At 37.0% G+C, this 21,179-nt stretch overlaps 1 protein-coding gene across 1 annotated transcript in view; it reads left to right on the forward strand.

Annotated features, from left to right (window-relative positions):
• Window positions 1-10,013: 10,013 nt before the first annotated feature.
• Window positions 10,014-21,179, forward strand: part of MYL1 (myosin light chain 1) — a 23,631-nt gene continuing 12,465 nt past the window's right edge. The window contains exon 1 of the mRNA XM_003784980.1: window positions 10,014-10,282. Coding sequence (XP_003785028.1) covers window positions 10,157-10,282 — 126 coding nt within the window. The 5' untranslated portion in view covers window positions 10,014-10,156. The remainder of the gene's footprint in view (window positions 10,283-21,179) is intronic.

Consider the following 21,179-nt stretch of genomic DNA (forward strand, 5'->3'; position numbering starts at 1 on the left):
GCAAGAGTCTCTGAGGGCCAGCTTGGTGAGATAGTGCAACGTTGTTCTTTCCTAGTGTTGGACTATCTCTACCCTATTCAGATGAATCACGGTATTTCACTGGAACCTCTGCTACAAAGATGCAAATAGCTATGCACCCCCTGCCTGGGGAATCTATGGACAGACCCACTGGTTCCACCCCTCACTACTCCCACACCCCCTGTACAAACAAAGCCAAATAAATCATGAACCTGCAATCCCAGCCAGCAGCAGCCGGAGAACAAGAATCCGCAACAGTTCTGACCAAGAATTCCAATTAAACTCACTCTGGCAGGACAAGAAACACCCACCCACTCAAACCAGTTCAGATGGTCTCCAGGAATGGTAGGGAACACACACAAGGCAAAGACTCTCCAGGGGCCTGGGGAAAGGTCTCTTCTAGCAGGAATGAGAGCCTGGCGAGTCCCACACCTCCCCACTCAAGTTAGAACTGTGGTGCCACTGTTTCCTTTTGGTAGTGTACTGCTCTGCTCAGCAGCCATCCACAATAATAAAATTCTTAAACATGCCATGAGTCCACCAAATGATGTGTTGCAATAAGAAATGGGAGAAGTAGAACTCAGCTTACTTAGATAGTGTGTACAGGCCTCACTGAAGGGAGGACATACACCTAACCTAAGACTTGAAAGATAAGAGGAAAAACAGTCATTGGAAGAAAAATTAGAAGAGCAATCCAGAAAGAAAAAAGAGCATATACAGAGAATGAATAAACTGAAGAAAACCAGAATCAGTGGAGTCCAACATACGTGGGGGAGAGTAGCATGTGATGAGGTCGGCATACTATTCTGGCAAGAGAGGAGTATGCCCGAGTATTCTGACATACTCTTCTCTTGCCAGAATCACCTAGGACAGTATCAGAATTACACAATGAAGCAAGTTCTGAGCAATTTTAATCACTAGAAATGTCCTTCCTTGAGAAATCTAAATCCCCACTTCCATCCATTTTGCGTCAACATTCTAGGAAAAATAGTGTAAAAAGACACACTATAAAAATCATTCCACTCCCACACAGGCCTACTTTAGATAGTCCCTCTCTTCCACACCTATGGAAATATTTACACTCCAAGGGAAGAAATAGAATTAAACCAAGCATCAAACTGGAGCTCTCTTCACTTTCCATGGTCCCACCAAAGCTCTTTCTCCCTTTGGCAGGGTATCTTGGGTTTCTAGTGTTGCAATCTCAGTGCACAGCCCTGTAGATGTTCTCTAGCCATGTAAGAGGCGATAGCCAAGCCTTGAAGCTTAAGGAATGTACAAGAACACATATACAGCTCAAAAGACTAAATTTGACAGAAAACCCAAGACATATTAAATTTAACCATTATTGAAAACACAAAAAGGTTTAGTTGGAAAGTTTCTGACACTTCTCAAGGGATACATGGCAGCTTTAGAGTTTGAGGACTACGTTTTCTGAGTGCCGAGACTTAAAATTCTGTTTTTGTGTAAGACCTTTCAGACTCTGTTTGCTGAAGAAAGAGACTGTGAAATGTAAGGCCTGGAAGTCCCACTGTAACAGTACAGGCTGGCCAGATGTTGAGGGACTGTGTGCTATTTATTTAGCTATGTTGTAATGCCCTTTCCAATTCCAAATTCATTCCTGCTTCTAGAAGATTATTGAAATGGGACTTGTGAGATATACAGTTCGTTTTGACAAACAGCAATATAATTCTTCCTTTACACATTCCAGGGAAGAAAAGAAATTCACCTTGTCAGCTGGTATATAGAGTGTGGTGCACTGAAGCTACAAGAATCCTAACCGCCAAAAGGGCATCAGGGAGGATTTTAATATATACAGTCGGATGTGTCAAAAGAAGCGTTTTATGAGAAGTTTAATCTGTTCATTTGAAAGAGTGCAGCAGGAATGGTCCCAAGAGGCTCACCTCCTGGGCAGTTAATGTTTTCACTTTGTAAAGAATCCCACTTGATGAGAATCAATATGTGTGCTCAGTCTTGACTACAAATCTCCCAGTAGATTCTGCAAAAAGAGCCACTGCGCTCCAATTTGCCTTCATTCTAGTAACTAGTACCAGCTTACTCCATGTCAGAAACATCCACATGTATTTGGTGTAAAATAACATATCCGGCAAGTTTAAAAAACTACTGGTCTCAAGTTAAAATCTAGTAGTTACGGAAGAACAGGTGTCATCCATTTTTTAAATGCTGGTTCGGGATTCCAGCAGGAGGAGGTGCCCCTTGTGCTGTTTTCTGCTTTAGCAGAACCACTCCAAACGCAAGCACTGAGGCTGCCGGTCCCGAGACAATGCCTAATGTGCCATCAGGTGTCTCCACCTGGGGACAGCAACACTCCTGGGCCTGAATTAAACCTTGACCAGGACAAGTAGAAGCAAATGCCCTGTTAGTCACAGGCTATTCTTGTCCTGGCCAGTGCTGCCCATCTTCAAAATGGAGACAGCAGACTCTGCTACTGGAAGCCCCTAAAGCAGGCTCAACAACAGGGTCTCTGCCCCCTTGATTCCACCCTGTGTCTTTCATTTTACTTTGGAGGGCAGTATTATTTTTTTTCCTCGTTATTGAAGTACCAGGTATTTCAAAAGTTGCCCCTAAAGTCACCATGCATAGGAGAAAGTGGGGAATTGTAGCTAAATGTATATATTGTAGCTAAATGAATATATTCATTACAAATTTTTAGAAGGAGGTAGCCAATGTGCAGAGAAAATTTTGTAAATTTTTCATAAAATTTTTTGTAAAATTTTATAATGAATATTTTGTGAATAAAAGTACTTTTAGCTACAATCTTCCATGTTCCCCATGTCTACCAACTTTAGGGAAGACTTTTGGAATATCCTGTATAACATACATTTGGAAAAAGGCAAAAAGCTGAAGTGTACAACTTGATGATTATCACAAAGTGAACATAATTTTATAGCTCCTGGCTTCTTCTCTCACCATTACTATTCCACCATCCTTTCTCCTAAGGTAATAAATATTATCTTGTCTTCTAATTCCTTTTAGTTCATCTTGGTTCTGGACTTTATGTGAATGGAATCATAATTCAACTATATGAGACTGATCTACTGTATTACACATACCTGTCGTTCGTTCACTCTTACTGCTGTGTAGTGTTCCATTATGCGGATATACCAAACTTTATTTATGCTACTGCTGATGGACACCTGGGTTGTATCTAGTTTTGTGCTATTGTGAACAATGTTTCTAGGGCTGTTCATGTATGTCTTTATGCATATATGTACATATTTCTATAGAGCATATATACCTAGGACTGAAATTGCTTGCTTTTAAGGTATGCATTTATTTAGTATTTTTTTTCTTTTTTTTTTTTTTGACTGGGGCTGGGTTTGAATCCACCACCTCCAATATATGGGGCTGGCACCCTACTCCTTTGAGCCACAGGTGCCGCCCTTTAGTATTTTTTCTTAAGTATTTTGTCCTGGAAGAGCTTTCAGCTTTACTTCACAGAAAAACATTAGCTCCCATAATTTCTCTTGCCAGTTTGTTCTTGGAACTATAGTAAATATTGTAGAATGATGGTGGATTACTGGACGGTCATTGCCCTTGGGCATTGTGCTCTCCACTCCTTCTAGAAGGTAACCAAGAAAGATTTCTAACTTAAAAAAGTCTAACTATTCAACTATTCTTCTTGTACTACCCCAGCCCTTTTTCTTGAGATTGTCTCTCCACTGTGTGCCCTCCCATGCCACCGTCTGGGATTTTCTGTCCCTTTCATACTCCCTCTTACCAGAATCACCTCGTACAGTATCAGAATTACACAATGAAGCAAGCTCTGAGCAATTTTAATCACTATAAATGTCCTTCCTTGAGAAACCTAAAACCCCCACCTCCAAGGGATGCAGAATGCTAACCATGTAAAGAATCAGGCTGACTCTATTTCCACATGGCTTACAATCTCCTTCAGAAGACAGGATTCCTGAGTACCAGTTCCAGCTTGGCCTAGGATGTATCATGACCTCTAACAAGGTAACTCCAAGAGCAAAAGGAGAAAAATAATACCAGTTTCCCCTCACACAAAGGTTGAATTTATTGACTGTTAAAGAAATAATACTGGATAAAACTTATTGATGAAAGGAGTGTAAATATAAAAAACAAAATCATCTCTGTGTTCTTGTCCAAGTTTCTTATCAAGCTTGCACTTAAACACCCATCTATGGCCAAGAAGAAATGATTTGCAACATTTCATAACAATTTCAGAGTATCTCATAATCCACAGTTAATAAGTTATTTATTTTTAACTGAAAATCCTTTCACTCATCCCTAATAGTCTCATGTAAAGAATAGCTGATGACGGCTGTCTTAATAGTGACATTTTACATAATTAAAAATGGCTTTTAAGCTACCCTTTTTCCTTCTTTGAAGTAAACAATACCAAATCCCTTACCTTTTCAAAATTGATTCCAATTTGCTACTCGTCTTCATTCTTCTTACCTAGCTATCCAAGTTATTTTTTTAATACACAAAATTTTAGAACTCCACACTCAAATCATGTAATTATAATTGACAACACCAAAACCCATAACATTCATTCATTCCATTAAAAAATATGACTGCAAGGTTACAATGAGTTATAAACTGACAATTTAGTGAAGAACTCAGGGCTCTCCACTAGAACTCACTTCCTAAATATGTGAGAAAGCAAATAAATAAAAAATTGGAAACTATAAAATCATGAAAAAATAAAACTGAATTATGGGCTAAATAATGGCCAGAGGAGGAATTACTTGAGATAGCATGACTGGGAAAGGTCTTTCTGAGGAGACAGCATTTGATTAGGTGGCAGCCATGAAAGGGTCTAGTGAGAAATGTTCTGGACAAAGGGTGCCGAAATGACAGGCCCTGAGGCGGCAAGGCCAGGATGACCAGAATATGACCAGCAAGGTGGAGAGAACCACAGGAAGAGTTCAGAGAGACAGGTGGAAGCTACATCAGATCCAGCCTTGTTGGCCATCATTAGGAGTTCACCTTGTAAGTTCCACACGTGATGATTCCATTACTGAATGATGACATATATAAACTTTTCTTGTATAATAAGTGCCAGACTTAGGATCGTTCAGGATCATTCAGGCAATTTGTACTCTTCCAATTTGTAATTCCCAGTCCATCCAAGATCTGCCATTGGCTTTGCTAAGATTCTAGCAGGTCTTTTCCTCCTTTGAGTCTGTCTTCTGAAATGGAACCATGTTTTTCACAAAGCAAAATTTAATTCTTTCCTAACTGAATAGTGACGTGCCATCTCCATTTGTTTTCAAATGCAATTACCCTTCTCTCAGACAATAGGAAGCAGTAGATAAGAGCTCGCACTTCAGGTTGATTAAAACTGGGTTCTCTTTCTGTTGCTGACATTTTTACTGTGTGTACCTAGCATGCTACTTTACCTGAGTCTTTTAATCCATAAAATGGAAATGATGAGACCTACTTCAGAATTGTTGTGAGGACCAAAAGACATGAGATACATTAACCCTCAATAGATGATCATTAACAATAACACTTCTCAAAAAACAAAAACCACAGAACTTTGCTGTTAAAATGAGACCCTGGATCTTACCCTGTCCATTTATCTAATTTTGTTTTGGCCAATGTTCTTCTTCTTTGACATTTTCAGTACAAAATAACAGTAACATTTCCTGACTTTTCCTTACAATACTCACAGAAGTATTATAAAGGCAGATAAAATCCATTATGTACTTTGCACTCTCAAGTTCTAAAGATTGTTATCATCTACGTGCTAGTCCAATCTGCAGGATAGCTGTGATTCCTACAGATTTACAGATAAAGAACATGAGTTTTTAAATTATCTGTACAGAAAGTCAGAGATCTTTGTGGGGGGGAGGGGAAGCAGGAAGGACAATTGAAGGAGTTGCTTTGATCTACTTTGTAATTTTACCTCCTCTTACTTTTTCTTGTAATTTACTTTAATATTTCCGTGTTGCTAAAATGTAAGACGCCTTGGGCACTGCTGCTTCTTTTGCCTGGAACTCTCTTCTCCTTCCCTTTCACCTGCAGACTCTTCTCTTCCTTTGCTTCTCAACCCAACTATCCCTTCCTCAGAGAGGCCTTTGATGATGCCTCCAAGTCAGTATTTCCAGTTCCCATGTTCTCATAGCCTATTTATATCATCTTTCAAATACTCATCTCAGTTCTCCAAAAGAACAGGAATCAACTTCATCTTGTTCAACCAGTAATCCTAATGTCTATCATAAAAATCAGTGATCAATATGTGTGGAATGCGTAAATCCACGTGACTGCCTAGTCAGTGAAATGAAGGGGAAATACTGGTTGCTTTCCTTCCCAGGCCCAATATTTCCAAATAGAAGTCATTTATTTTTGTCTTAGTCAAAAAGATCCTCAGCACTTACACTAGCATATATGAAACACATTGGCATGTGGCAAAGCTTTATCACACATTACAAAAGAAATACGATGGGCTTAGAAGAGAGGATATAATGCGCCACCTTCAGTAATGACTTTGTCCCTTCTCTTTCCCTTGCACTTTGGTAGGCACCTTAAAAAACTTGTACAGCAAACGGTACAATTAAGCATGAGGAACACTTGGAAGATCTGGGCACAGGGCATGTCAGCTGTCACCAAGAACATGAATCCTCAGCTGTTGCCCTTTTTTCTCCTTACAAGTCCTGTCACATAGCACTAAAAAAAGGCAGGAGGAGGGGTCAAGAGAGAAATTTCATTTGTCTCTATCCTATTAAATTACTCAGGATCACAGTTTCAGAACACCTCTAAATTCTTTCTCCACATGTAATCTCTAAATGTAACTCATAGTGCCTTACAGATGACACACTTATACATCCCATCCAATAGAACTAACCATTTTTAAAAGGCCTCAGTGCTATAAATTGTGAAAATTTCAGACTTTCTATCATATACCCGACCAAAAACACAAGAAATGTTGACTAAGTAGGAATGAACTTTTACACCTCTTTCGAAGTTTCAGACTAAATACTTTTCTTCGTTTCTGATTTTTATTTTTACAAAAAATCTTTTTATTTTAGAATACTTTTAGATTTACCAAGAAGTTGAGAAGAGAGTTCAGAGAGTTCTCAATTATGCTACATCAAGTTTTCGCCATTAACATGTTGCATTAGCATAGTACATTTGTCATAGCCAATGAACCAACGTTAATATACTGTGACTAGCTAATGTCCATACTTTTTCCAAAATTCCTTAGTTTTACCTAATGTCCCCTTTTGATTCCAGGAGCCCATCCAGGATCCCACATGATACTTACTCATCACATTTCCTTAGGGTCCTCAGGACTATGTCAGTTTTCTAGATCTTCCTTTTTTTTTTCTTATAACCTTCACAATTTTAAAAAGTGCTTGTCAGAAATTTTGTAAATGTTCCTCAATTTGGATTGAACTGGTGGTTTTCTTCTCATTCAATTGGCATTTTCTTCTCATTAGATTGGTATGGGATTTGGGGGTAGTCAAACACTACCTCAGCCACTTGGTCAAGGTTAACATCACCAGTAATGCCATGGTGAGCAGGTGTTCTTGTTATGATAAGAGTGATATATTAAGGCCAGGCATGGTGGCTCACGCCTGTAATCCCAACACTCTGGGAGGCCAAAGCAGGTGGATTGCATAAGCTCACAGGTTTGAGACCAGCCTGAGCCAGAGGAAGTCCCCTCCTCTAAAAATAGCTGGGCGTGGTGGCGGGTACCTGTAGTCCCAGCTACTTGAGAGGCTGAGGCTCTATGACACCACGGCACTCTACCAAGGGTGACAAAGCGAGACTCTGTCTTAAAAAAAAAAAAAAAAAGGAGGGACACTTGACCTTTGTGATTTCTACTTTTCAAAAAGAAAATTCTACAGCAACATATTTTCCTCTGTGAATTCATAACTCTGTGACATATAACCGGTAACACATAGAAATTTAGATATATAGTGGGATCAATTTATTTTCCCCTGTAATATGAAATAAAGTGTTCCTATTTCAAATTTGGGGTATTTGAGTTTTAAGATCAAAATTATTGATTTTTTGGTAACATTGTCAATATAAAACATATTTCAGGTAAGTAGATTACTGAAACATATAGATTAATATAGTCTATATTGTTTTGATTTGTTCTCTAAATGCAAGAAGGGGCCAAACATTTTTGCTCAGAATACTCCTTTACCTGTCAATCCAGTCATAGATTCTAGCAGATTTCTGCATGTGAAGCAAAGTAATAATACAGGCCCTGAGTAAAAGCAAGACCACACTCATTTCTCAGTAACTGCAGAAACCCCCCCATCTGTGCTTTGATAATCCAAAGGAAAACAAACTGGGGGACAGGGGGGTAAATTCCTGCTCCTTATAAGAAAGTGTTTATACGATAAACATAGTGGTATTTTGAACTTTAATTATTCAAATTCTGAAACAATATCCCTAGGTGAAATATGTTCATATTCTCATTACTATCCTGTATGTATCAGCAGCTAAGTTTAGGTAACGATTGAGTCCTTGTACAGGGGGTCACATGGACAGGAGCTAATCAAAAAGTTTTTCCTGAACATATGAGGATAAAATAATTCAGTAAGTCAAGCCACTACATGAAATAAGAGATTGATTCACGGTGGGTCCATTGTGAAGTAGGTGAATTATTGCCGGCAGGAGCGTCTTAATCTCTCTTAGTTCTAATATATGAGAGGAACAGTGACCTTCTCCAAGTTGTAGAATGGCTTTTACGTCAGTCCAAAAGAAGTGGCTGATAAATCTACAGCTTTAAATACAACTATATATAATGGTTAGAGCATAAAATATATATTTACACATACATATTTGTATAGGCAGTATTTATATGTGAATATATTGTGTGCATTCAAACACACACATAAAGTGGGCTCAGACATATATACCCTTATACATATGTGTATAAATCTAATCTTTTATTATCCCAAACTACTGGGTTTTTTTTTAACTAATTAATAACTATCTCATAAGTTAAAACGGCAATAACTGCTTACTAATTACAACACCATCTCTGGGAGGAATTTGCTACTTACAACATTATAAAGTGTCTGCTGTTTATCTTATATTCTTCATATGAGTCTGCCCTTGCAAACTGAAGACCCTCAGGACAGAAAAGGAAAAACTTTTATGTGACTTCCCAAAATGTGCAAATTATTTATAACTAAAGTCATTTTCTCTCTTTGTCTCTTTAAAAATGTATTTTATTTCACTGATAGGGATAAAAAAATTAAGTGCTAAATCAATAATTAGATTTTAGGTATTTAGAAAATTAGATGTATAAGTATCTACTTTTATTGAAAGCTATTAGAAATTTTTTTTTTCAAGAAGGGGCATCTTGCTGTCATTTTCATCTCATTTGATACTCTTCGTTAAATTTTACAAAGAAAATTAAGTCATAGGAAGTCTTTTTGAATTCTTTTTCTTTGGCATAGAGCTCACAACAATTAAAAGAGAAAGGGCGAGAGATCCCAGCAGAGTTTGTGCTCCCTCAGAAGGAAACCACTTTAAGACTTGACGGCTTTCCTTATACGTCTGCTTTTTATTTTTAAACACCACCAGCTCTTTGCTGACCAACATTTTCTAGCAAATTATGGCGAGGAGGGAGGAGCAGAAGCAAAGGGGCCGGTGAAAGCTGGTGATACCTCCTGCCAAAATTCCAAGTTGAAATCAAATCCTTCAGTCAAGTTTCTTAGGCATGGAGCAAAATAAAAAGATTTACAACTTGAGTAGAACTGTAATTCTACCAAGAAAAAGTACAGTCAATCTACCCTACTGTCACCAAAGGATCTGAAGCTGGCTTTGTCATACTTCTTTCTCCTTTATATATGGAAGTGGGGTTAAAAAAAAAAAAAAAAAAAAGCAAAGGAAGTTTAAAAAAAATTGATGAAGCCCTGACCCTTTAGATTCCATTTATAGTCTGAGCTGAAACACCATCCCCCTTGACTGGCAAACTGTCCAATCCAGCCACATGTGTCAAGATTCTGTTAGGCAGTAAGTGAAATATATATGCATGCCCTTATACCATTTAACACTCCGGGTCCTCCTCAAGACACTGGGCTGTGGATCACCGAACCACTATTCCTCTTCCAAGAATCATTTTGACAGGTTCTTTTGGAGGAGCTTCTTCTTTTTTTAACTGATCCTTTTAAACAAAATGGCACCAAAGAAGGACGTGAAGAAACCTGCTGCTGCCCCAGCCCCTGCCCCGGCACCTGCACCTGCACCTGCACCTGCCCCAGCCAAACCCAAGGAAGAAAAAATTGACCTCTCTTCCATAAAGGTAACTAAACAAGTGAATTGTTTGGTCACTGAAATATCTTACAACAGCAGGAACCTCTAGAAACTTGGAAAGGGATATATTTTTCATTGAGAGAAATGGCATTACTCTGAGAACTAGTCTATTTTGGAAGAGGAGAATCCTACTTAAAAGGAATAAATCCTAACATATAATTTCAGAAATTCTTAGCATATAGTATCATATGTGGAGCTTGTACTTGCTCTAATTTTTATTCTCTAATGTCCATTTTCCCCTAAATTGTCAAAGTGCAATTTAGTGGGAGAGTGTGTAAGTATAAAGGTGTTGCATATATAAATATGTGAACCAGTGTTCTGTTTTCTTTTAGATAAAATCTCTTTGAAAACTGCATCCCTTGCCTTATAATTTCATCAAAGGGAAAGTTTTAGCCCCTACTTGTTTCCAGAAGTTTAAAAACAGCTGATGGCCCAGTTGTCCTGGGTGTGTTTGACAGCTGCTTTACTTTATATATAAAATATATATATATTTGCAATTCAAGCTAATTCCCCTTTCAGTTTTGCCTAATAAAATTTGATACAACACCAAATGACATCTCAGTGCAGAAAATTATCCACTCAAGTGTTTCAGTGACTAAAACTGTCAGCTTATTTATTTATACACAGTATTTAATTCAAAACTTGTGAGTGGCTTCTAAATGAAACTAACCAAAAAACATTGTACGACATGTTTACATGGCTGTTAGCTTATGCTGTTGAGCTTTTCCATACTGATCTTTAACTAAGAAGAATGTGATTGATTTTTGTGTCAACACTTTGCTTTGATCCAAATTCTCAACTGCCAAAAGATTATCTGCCTTTGGAAAAATGACGGAATGGTTGCGCCTGTTACCCCGCAATGATGTGATGGAACAAATGTTCCCCATCCCTTCAGTCATTGGGTTCTGATTGGTCCAAATGACCGTTTGAAGATCTTCATCTAAAGAACGTGCCTTATATGGGAAACTAATGAGCAAAAGTGCTCGTGAGGTGATCTTTTCACTCAAGCCAAAAATTCTCTACATTGGAAATCTTAATGTTGCTAACTTAACATTGTTTCCTTGCAGCTATGTTTCTTACGTATCAACAAACATTTCACTGATGATTTTAGTATGATGATTAATTTATCCTAAATACATATGTAATTCAATAGTCATATCCCTGAGATAAATACTGAATTTTATCACCCTTAGATAATTATGGTAAAATTAGAGATGTTCGTAATTTTTATAGTGTTCCAGTTAAGTGAGAAAGTTGATGTTTAAGGTAAAAGACTGTAATATATAACCTTAGTTTATAGGTACCGGAAGTCATATTCGAAAAAGTGGGTTATAGAATCTAATATCAGTTAAGAACTATTGTTAATAATATCCCATTAGAAGGAGAAGTGCATATCAGGTAGTCTGATTAATGTTTCCACCTTGAAGACTGCATGCATGTGGTTCATTAAGAGGAAAACAAATGTTTCATTTCCAGCAATCCTAGTTAATGCATCTTTATAAATGCACACTGACTACATTATACAGTAAGTGTGAGCACAACTGCTATCGTAACTCTGATTGTCCCTATTCTTTAACTGTTCACTCCATAGTAACATTAGAGTGATGAATCAGTATCAAGATAATCCTCTTTGCACTTATTGTGATTTATAAGAAAATATCATCTCTTTGTATCTGGTATTATAAGTGTCTAGAAAGAAAAAAGTGCACTCTCTTTACTTAAGAAATAGAAGTACTCCACTAATGAAAGTAGGCATTAATTTTCCTCCCAGAGAACTATCTAAGAATAAGTCCATAAATAAAAAATTAGTCTAGCACATAAGAGATCTCCAAGAAAAGACATCACTTTTTAAATCTAAAAATCAATCCAACTATTTATTCACAGTCAGCAGAGAAGTGACACTTTTCAGAATCTTGAAAATTGTTTTATCCTTCCTTCATTGAATTAACTAAGCAAAAGAAGGAAACTCTCCTGGAGAGTCTCTGTAAGGATGTGGTGTGCTCCGGCTTCATTAGTTCATTGCAGAACAAGAGATGTAATGGATTCTGATAAGGAAGACAAAAAAAAAAAGTTAAATGACTCTGGAAGAAAGAGGAAGACATTAGCCTTTATCTTTCATTCAGAGGATGCATTCCTAATAGAAGGAGAAAAAAAAAATGAAACTAACACTTTTGTAAAGGAATTTAAATATCTTCAATGTTTCACATTCAATAATAAGATATACACCCATGCATATTTAGAGGTATTCTAGCATTGTCAAAGAATGTGATGCAACTTGAGAATTTTATAAAATTTAATTTCATCCTTGTAGGTGGACTTTAACAGTCCTAATTAAAATGTACGTTAAAACATTTCATATTGTGATTCTTTTAATCACTTAATGATGTTTCTAGATGTATTACCTCATATAAGTTATAAACTTTTTCCAAGCAGAGAAAATGAACCTTAAAGAAATTAATAGAGCTGTTAAATGTGTTCATTAACTTTCTGAAAACTCGATGAAGAGAAAAACTTAATTGGATTATAAACTTTCTTTCATAAATTGTATAAGTTTGGAAATCTAGCTGTATTTGACACTTCGAATAATACTATAGGTTAAGTATAACTGTCTTTGTGTGGTACTATACTCAATAATGACAGTAAAATTTAATCTCTCAATAGTATTCCCAACTACTTACAGACCCTGTATGTTCCATTTTATAATATATTACATTTAAATGCCATTTATTTGACCCCCACGTAAACTCTGAACAATCTTTGATATTATTAATTAGTTTTATCAATGTCTTAAATGAGCTTTCGGTCTGATTTCCTAGTTTGTTGGTTATTTCCTTCGAACATTCATCAGTGTTTTGACCTGAAACCTTTGATGTTCTTTGAGGGAATGCTTACTTGCTGTTCAATCCCCATGGATCTTCTGAGTACATTTTCAAAAACGAAATACTGCTGATATTTGAACATTAAAGTTACTCTCTTTAACATGCTCTTTGCGTTCAGAGAGCTGATATTTTCCACAACAATGCCCATACTAAAAGAACACTGCCTGACATAATCTCAGTTACGGGAATTAACCTACTCGAAGTATGGTTTCAGGTGAAAACATGAGAATTCACACTATTCGTCCTAAACTGTAACCAAGTGGAATAATGAAAGTAAATGAATAATGAGATGACTATGTACCTAGGTTTCAAAAGATTTTCAATGTGTAAGTGAATGTTTTTGCATGATGCATGCATTAACTGCTATATTAGGATTGCTGTGAGGTGATGGGACTTTGACTCATGTCTCTCACTTTTGCTGCTTAAATTTTAATTCTCCCTGTATTCACCATTCAATCAATCAGGTCATCCCTGACTGGATACTGCAGGCAATATTACAAAAAGTGGTAATGGTACAGAATGCATTGACAGAAACTCTATCTATCAAACAACAAATCTTACAGCAACCATTGACAACATGCTTTAAATTTAAATTTAGTATATATGGTGGATATCTAGTGATCCCCAATACACCTGGCATTCAGTGGAAATAGATAGCTGTGTCTTCTTTATAACAGTGATTAGTTTTAGCCAAGGTATAGGATTGTTTGTTAACCTATTGATTCTTCTTTCTCATTTACAACAAGGCTAATATAAACCCAGTACCACTTTGAAGAATTTCTAAGAAATCAAATGAAGCCACAAAAGGCTCTGGAAATTGAACTTCTTTATAATAACAGCCAACATCATTGTTAACTTGCTTATGCCATGTTAACTTATTTAATTCTCACAACATTTACACTGAGGTTGTCATTAAACTCATTTTGCAAGTAAAGAAATTGAGCCTAAACAAGGTTACATGCTATGTTCACGATCAGATCAGTTAAGTGATGGATCTGGGATTTAACTTAGCAGGCCAAATCCAGTCACTTACGTCAACCATAAACTGGGCCACTTCTCGTTTGGAAAGAGTAAGTTGCTGTTTCTATGAATGCATGAAAGGTGCCTTCTTTAGGCCATAAGGCTATAAGGTAGAGTGGCTCTTAAATTGCACTGCCCAGTCCTGTGCAGCCAGAAGAGGGGGTAGCAAGCACACACCAGAGCAAGTTCACCGAAACTTTTGACACTGGCAGTTCACTGCTACTCTGTTCTCTAAAGCTTTCTCCTATTTTAGTACCTGTTGCTTTCATGTTGAGTTCACTTTTACAGAAGGAGGGTGAATATAAGGAGCCTAGAGAGACTCCTAGTCATTCTGTCTGGCTTTCTGTAAGAAAGATGTAAACAGAAAAAGTATATTAAAAAATACTGTTGACTCTGAAGAAACTGATAGAAGTTTAAAATAACTCTGTTTTCATTTAATCAAGCCTGACCTTCAAATTTTGCCATCAGACTAATAATATTCATGGAAGATTATAAGATCTCTATTTTGTTTAAAAATAAATGGCATTATTTGGCCAGGAACAGTGGCTCATGCCTGTAGTCCCAGCATGCTGGGAGACCAAGGCAAGTAGATTGCTTGAGATCAGGAGTTCAAGGTCAGTCTGAGCAAAAGTGAGACCCTGTCTTGAAAAATAGCTAGGCGTGGTGGCAGGTGTCTGTATGCCCAGCTACTCTAAGAGGCTGAGGCAAGAGGATCACTTGAGCCCAAGAGTTTGAAGTTGCTGTGAGCTATGTGAGAGTTTGTCTCAAAAAGTGATAATAATAATTTTAAAAGTAAAAATAAATGGCATGATTTAAAGTGGAAATACTAAACAATATCTTTTGAAATGATATGTGGAAATACAATGTTCCTTGTAGAATATGGTACAATCTTAACTAGACTGAGAAAAAGTTACTAGGAAAAGAATATATGTTGTCAATATCTAATTAGAAAAAATGAGTGAAAAGAACTGTAAGTTGTTCCTAAGTTTTTGTATATCATTTTAAAAGTTTGCTTTCTTTTACTCTTGCTTTTCAATAGTACAAATTAATTTTTAATAGAACTGTAATGTCAGCCCATTGCAATATTAATCCACTTAGATGTGAATATAACCTCAAGAGCGAATCAAAAATTATTTTCGACTATCACTGCATCTGAATATCACATTTCCTCTTTGAAATATCTATGTTGTAACAGAAGAGAACAGGTGGAGTGGAGCAAGAAAATATTAAAAGCCATTTTTGTAACTCTCCCTAGAATTATATTTTGAATTATATGTAACTGGATAACGTCCTTGCAAAGTAAAATGCAATTTGGAAAGGAAGAGAGATGTTCACCAATTAATAGTGAGCAGCACTTTTAATTTTTTTAGAAAATAAAATCTTTGCAAGACAAGGAGACCACAAAGTGACAGTGCCAAATTTAGCTGTCGACATTTTAGTGCCGCAAATGAACCCCCTGGCAAGTTGTCTTTAGAACTCATTCCATAATTACCGAGTCTTAAGCACCATCTGACTCATGGTGGAAAGGATTATATTTAGTCTGCTGATACTACACTTTTTTCTGCTTCTCTTCAGACCAAAATACTTTCTCATATGAAAATAAGATCTTCTATAGTTTGTTTCTCACATAAACTTCTACAACTTATTTCTCATTCCAAATAAGAATTTGGAGGGCGCAAAATGTAATATAAAAGGTATAATGACTTCAACTATACTAGTTAAAATTTAAATTATGGTGGCACCTCCATAGTTGGCCACCTCCCTACCCTGACCGCCTCCTTAAGTTGCCCCAATTTTCACAGACGTGACATACCCCATGTGTACATATCAGTAATGTAGGCCTAGGTCCTTGTGTTGATTTTCTCCATATGATGACGAGTTTGTAGTCCCTTGGGTGGTCAACTTACAGAGATTCTGCTGTATGTGGATAATAATAATTCCTGGCTATTCTGGTCATAAATTAATAATAGTGAGTTGAAGCCATTGAAAGATAAATCCACATTTTATCAACTTTATATTCTTCCTTCCGCCGTAGCTAAGTGCCTCTTTAATGCCCAACGGCATGCTGTCACTTGTTTATAAAAAATTCAACTGACTAAGACATGGTGTTATGAAATTATAGTTTAACTCCTCTTTATCTAAACTACTTGAAGTAATATCATCTATTACATCTTTAGGCACCCTGCCCTTTCCCACCAAAAAATAAATGCATATGCTGACAAAAAAATGAAAAATTCACAACATCGTAGAGCAACCCTAGAAATCAGGCAATATAATATTTTATATTAAGGAAACTCTAACCTAGATAAGAAAATTCATTTAATTAAAAGCTACAATGTATTATAAGAGAGTCAAAACAAAATTCCCAAACTTCTCTTCAAATCACAACAAAAGATTTGAAGCCTCTGGAATGGCAGTGCCAACATTTATACTAATAATTCCTGTCTTCACAATATTTATATAAATAATTCCCATCTTCCAGATAAGTAGGAAAAATCATACACGGAAAATTTTTCCATTTGACCTGTTCTTTTTGTTATTGTTATAGCATAGATGTTTGAAAGAGGAAATGTGATAATCATATGTAGTGACAGTTTCAAATAATTTTCGACTTGTTCCTGTGCTTATACTCACACTGCAAGTGGATTAGTATTGCCATTGCAACTGGTTGACATTACAGTTGTATTAAAAATTAATTTGTACTATTGAAAGGCCAGAGTTAAAGAAAACAAACTAAAACACATACACAAAGAATCTTTCTAAGGCTCACATTTTAAACATAAAAAAGTAAGGAAATGAATAAAAATAAAATTCAAATTCTTAAGAAATTACAGGCAAATGCACAAAAGTGAAAGTACGATTCTCGAGAAATCTTAAATTTCTTTATCAGTTATTAATCATGAGAAAGTTGATGAGAAACTGAAAAAGTGAAGAAGTGGGTCACATTCTTAAATTTTTATTACAATTCACTTAGACCTCTCTTAATTCTTGTAGATCTAAATTGTGTTATTGTAATAATCAAGCCTTTGTTCTTACATGATGGAATTCAGTTGACTAGCCCAGGCCTCCTAAGCATGGAAACTTTTTGTCTCAGTTCAGATCAATGTACACAATCTAACCGTCTAATCTCTCTTATTCACATCAGAGGACACAGGCTGGTACTGTATTCTCATTGTTCTTACTCTCCCCTATTCATATTATATTATAATAACCAGTCTAAGAACATCCTTTTATGAAGTCAAAAATACAAAGAGAAAATATTTATTTCCTTTGACTTAAGCGAGTCATTCTGAAATAGAAAACCTAAAGAGTTCCAAGATAGTTTCTCTGCTGGCCTTTTATGGTGGGTCTAAAAACTCTGGAGATTATTTGAAAATTAAACTATGTCTCTCCTAAAGGTATATATATATACATGTATATATATATATGTATATATATATATCCAGTCTTTGGCTTCTTTGCCGGTAATTAACTCAGAGAGTGTACAATAATGTTCTCTTGACTGAAAATTGGACTTGGTTAGATTAACTTCTTCCCTTAGCCTTACCAGTCCCCATTGTATTTTTATTTGAATTTTGCAAGGACAATGAAGTTCTCTGAAGACTGTAGTCCAGGTTCTTTCCTAGGCTGTTTTCTCTCAGTATTCAACATTATTTACCTCTTAGGTCATCTTTAATTATAGCTCTTCTTGTACTCTACTAAAGTTTAGCATCTATCAATTGCTGAGCCTGTTTAATTGTATGTTAATATTTTCTATAAATTTGTCCTATACACTAAAAACTATCTTGTTTTTAAATCAGGTAACCAAACCTCGTGATTACTATTAGAAAGATGCTTTCTGAAGTGAAGAAGAATCTATAAATACTGCAAGAAAAGTTATTTTTAGTAGTAGCACTATGTTGCTCCTACTATATATTAAATGACAGCAAAAGAATCATGAAAATGTGGAACATAGCTATTTTTTTCTGACATTCTATGTTAAATATGTAGGTTAGGGTTCAAAAGAGCCTTTAAAAATGGATTTGGAGAACATTCTCCCAAGTAAAGTATCTCAAGAATGGAAAAGAAGCATCTCACGTACTCAGTACTAATCTGAAAGTAATAGTCCAAAAACTAGAGGCCCATACGAGAGAAAAAACAATTAAATTCAAGAAGGCGAATGGGGGCTTGACCAGTTCCCACCTATCAGGTACAACGTAGGGGTGTGAGGCACAATTCCTGCATGAAGGACTCAATGACAACTCAGACTTTGGACTTTACCTTGCAAACACAAATGACGTGACCTAATCATATGTATCCTCGTATTAACCCATAATAAAAAGATAAAATAAAAACGAAAATCAGAGGTTGGCAGTTTAAAAGTCCAGGTAACAACATTTACATAGAATCTAAGGGAAAGTATTAGAACTACAAAGGTACACGTATCAACAATTCAAAACGAGCATGCCTACTATGAGCTAGGCAGTTCCAGGGGCGAGAGATTCGCCACCGAAGCAGAATGCGCCCCTCCTCAGGCATGGGAGCTCTTTGAAGAAACAGACAGAATCTTTTCCCTCAGGGAGTATAATATTTTAGAGGTGAAGCGTCTATTTGAGGGAGGAGCTTAGTATCCATATGATCTAGTAAGTTTAATTTAATGAACTCTATGGAACATCTAATATAGGCCAGGTATTCTCTACAGTGTGATGGGGAGTAAAACCTAAGCAGAAGGTGGGGCAGCGCTCTAGCAGACAGAGGCCGGGGCAGCCCCCGGCTGGGTCCACATCCTGACCAGGATTTCAGAAATGACCCGGGCTTCCCAGACATTTGCAGTCAGGAGGGTTAAACAACTTGCAGCTAAGAAAGAGCTGAGTAGAGCATAGAGAGGACATTTCTTCCTAAAGAGCTTTTATCAGAACTTTGAAGAATATTTAACGTCTGAAAAGGAGAGTTGGGAAGAGAGAGAAGAGAATATGTCAGACAGAAGAGCCTTAAATCCAGTTTTAAAAAAAAAAACCAATGATGATGTTGTAAAGGTCTGATTAACTCATCTTTCAAAGACCAGGGAAGAGATGCAGATAATAAATTGCATTTCCTATTTATCCTATGAGCACAGAATCTAGGTATTCTACCTTTTAAACTATAGTTTATCCCCCAGACTACGCTGATATTCTAAGCATCCTTGATATTATCACATAAACTTCTCAACTATGTATTTTGGAGTTTGGGGGGTTTTTGTTATTGTAGTTGTTGTTGTTTTGAGATGGAGTCTCAAGCTATTTTGCCCCACGTAGAGTGCGGTGGCATCACAACTCACAGCAACCTCAAACTCTTGGGCTGAAGCAATTCTCTTGCCTTAGCCTCCCAAGTAGCTGGGACTATGGGCACAGCCACAACACATGGCTATTTTTTCTTTTCTTTTGTTGCAGTTGTCATTGTTGTTTTAGCTGGCCCTGGGCCAGGTTAGAACCTGCCAGAACCCGCCAGCCTCGGTGTACTCGGTGTATGTGGCCAGCGCCCTACCCACTGAGCTACAGGCACTGCCTCAACTATTTATTTTGATTCTCAGTGCAAAAAAAAAAAAAAATCCAAACTCTCATTCTCTGTGATAAAGATAAGGAAACAGATTAGGGTGAGCTAACTTGATAACTGCCTACCTTTACTGCTTCTTTTTTAATAATAAAATTTTATATGACACCCACGTAGCTGGGAGAGAATAGCTTTCTTCATAACAAATACAGTTTTAAACTAACTTTCCAGTTTACCGGACAAATTTTACACAAATTGACCATATTTTATATGTAAATGAAGATATATTTTTCTTTTTTTCTTTTTTTTTTTTTTTTTTTGAGACGGAGCCTCAAGCTATCCCCCTGGGTAGAGTGCTGTGGCATCTCGCTCACAGCAACCTCCAACTCCTGGGCTCAAGCGAGTCTCCTGCCTCAGCCTCCCAAGTAGCTGGGACTATAGGCGTCCGCCACAACGCCTGGCCATTTTTTGGTTGCAGCCATCATTGTTGTTTGGTGGGCCCGGGCTGGGAATTCGAACCCGCCACCTTAGGTGTATGTGGCTGGCGCCTTAGCCACTTGAGCCACAGGCGCCGAGCCAAGATATATTTTTCTATCAGAGAAAAAGTATGAAACATGAAAATGATTATGTTGAATAGGGCAACTTCGATAGTAAATTGTGTATTATTTATCATTATTACCTCCACTAGAGATACAAACTAGTTCTCAATAATAATTATAGAGCAATTCAAATTTAATGACACAATTACATAAATATAATTACAAAACTAAAAAAGAACACAAAGAGGCCTGGTACCTGTACTCAGCAGCCAAGGTGCCAGCCACATACACTGGAGCTGGTGGGTTGGAATCCAGCCTGGGCCTGCCAAACAACGATGACAATTACAACACAAAGATAGCCAGGCATTGTGGCAGGCACCTATAAGTCCCAGCTACTAGGGAGGCTGAGGCAAGAGAATCACTTGAGCCCAAGAGTTTGAGGTTGCTGTGAGCTGTGATGCTACAGCACTCTACTGAGGGTGACATAGTGAGACTCTGTCTCAAAAAAAAAAAAAAAAACAATAAAAAAGAACACAAAGAAAACAGGCTTTACTCTAGTGCTTTAATTTGTATGTCAAAAATTGTGAGATTTCAAATTACACAGTTACCGAAGCTTACAAATATTTGCCTTTGCCCCTCCCATCTTTTATTTTCCCCTAATTATCCAAAGCATTTTTATTTTTTTATAATTTCCATTTCCCAGTAAACTTTTAAAATGTCATTCTACTTAAAAAAGTACACAGGGGCTCAGCGCCTGTGGCTCAAGTGGCTAAGGCACCAGCCACATACACCTAAGGTGGCGAGTTCGAATCCAGCCTGGGCCCGCCAAAACAACAATGACGGCTGCAACCAAAAAATAGCCGGGCGTTGTGGTGGGCTCCTGTGGTCCCAGCTACTTCGGAGGCTGAGGCAGGAGAATTGCTTGAGCCCAGGAGTTGGA

Source organism: Otolemur garnettii, unplaced genomic scaffold (genome assembly GCF_000181295.1).
Source record: "Otolemur garnettii isolate 467f Iridium unplaced genomic scaffold, OtoGar3 scaffold00013, whole genome shotgun sequence".
In the NCBI taxonomy this organism is placed as follows: Eukaryota; Metazoa; Chordata; class Mammalia; order Primates; family Galagidae; genus Otolemur; species Otolemur garnettii.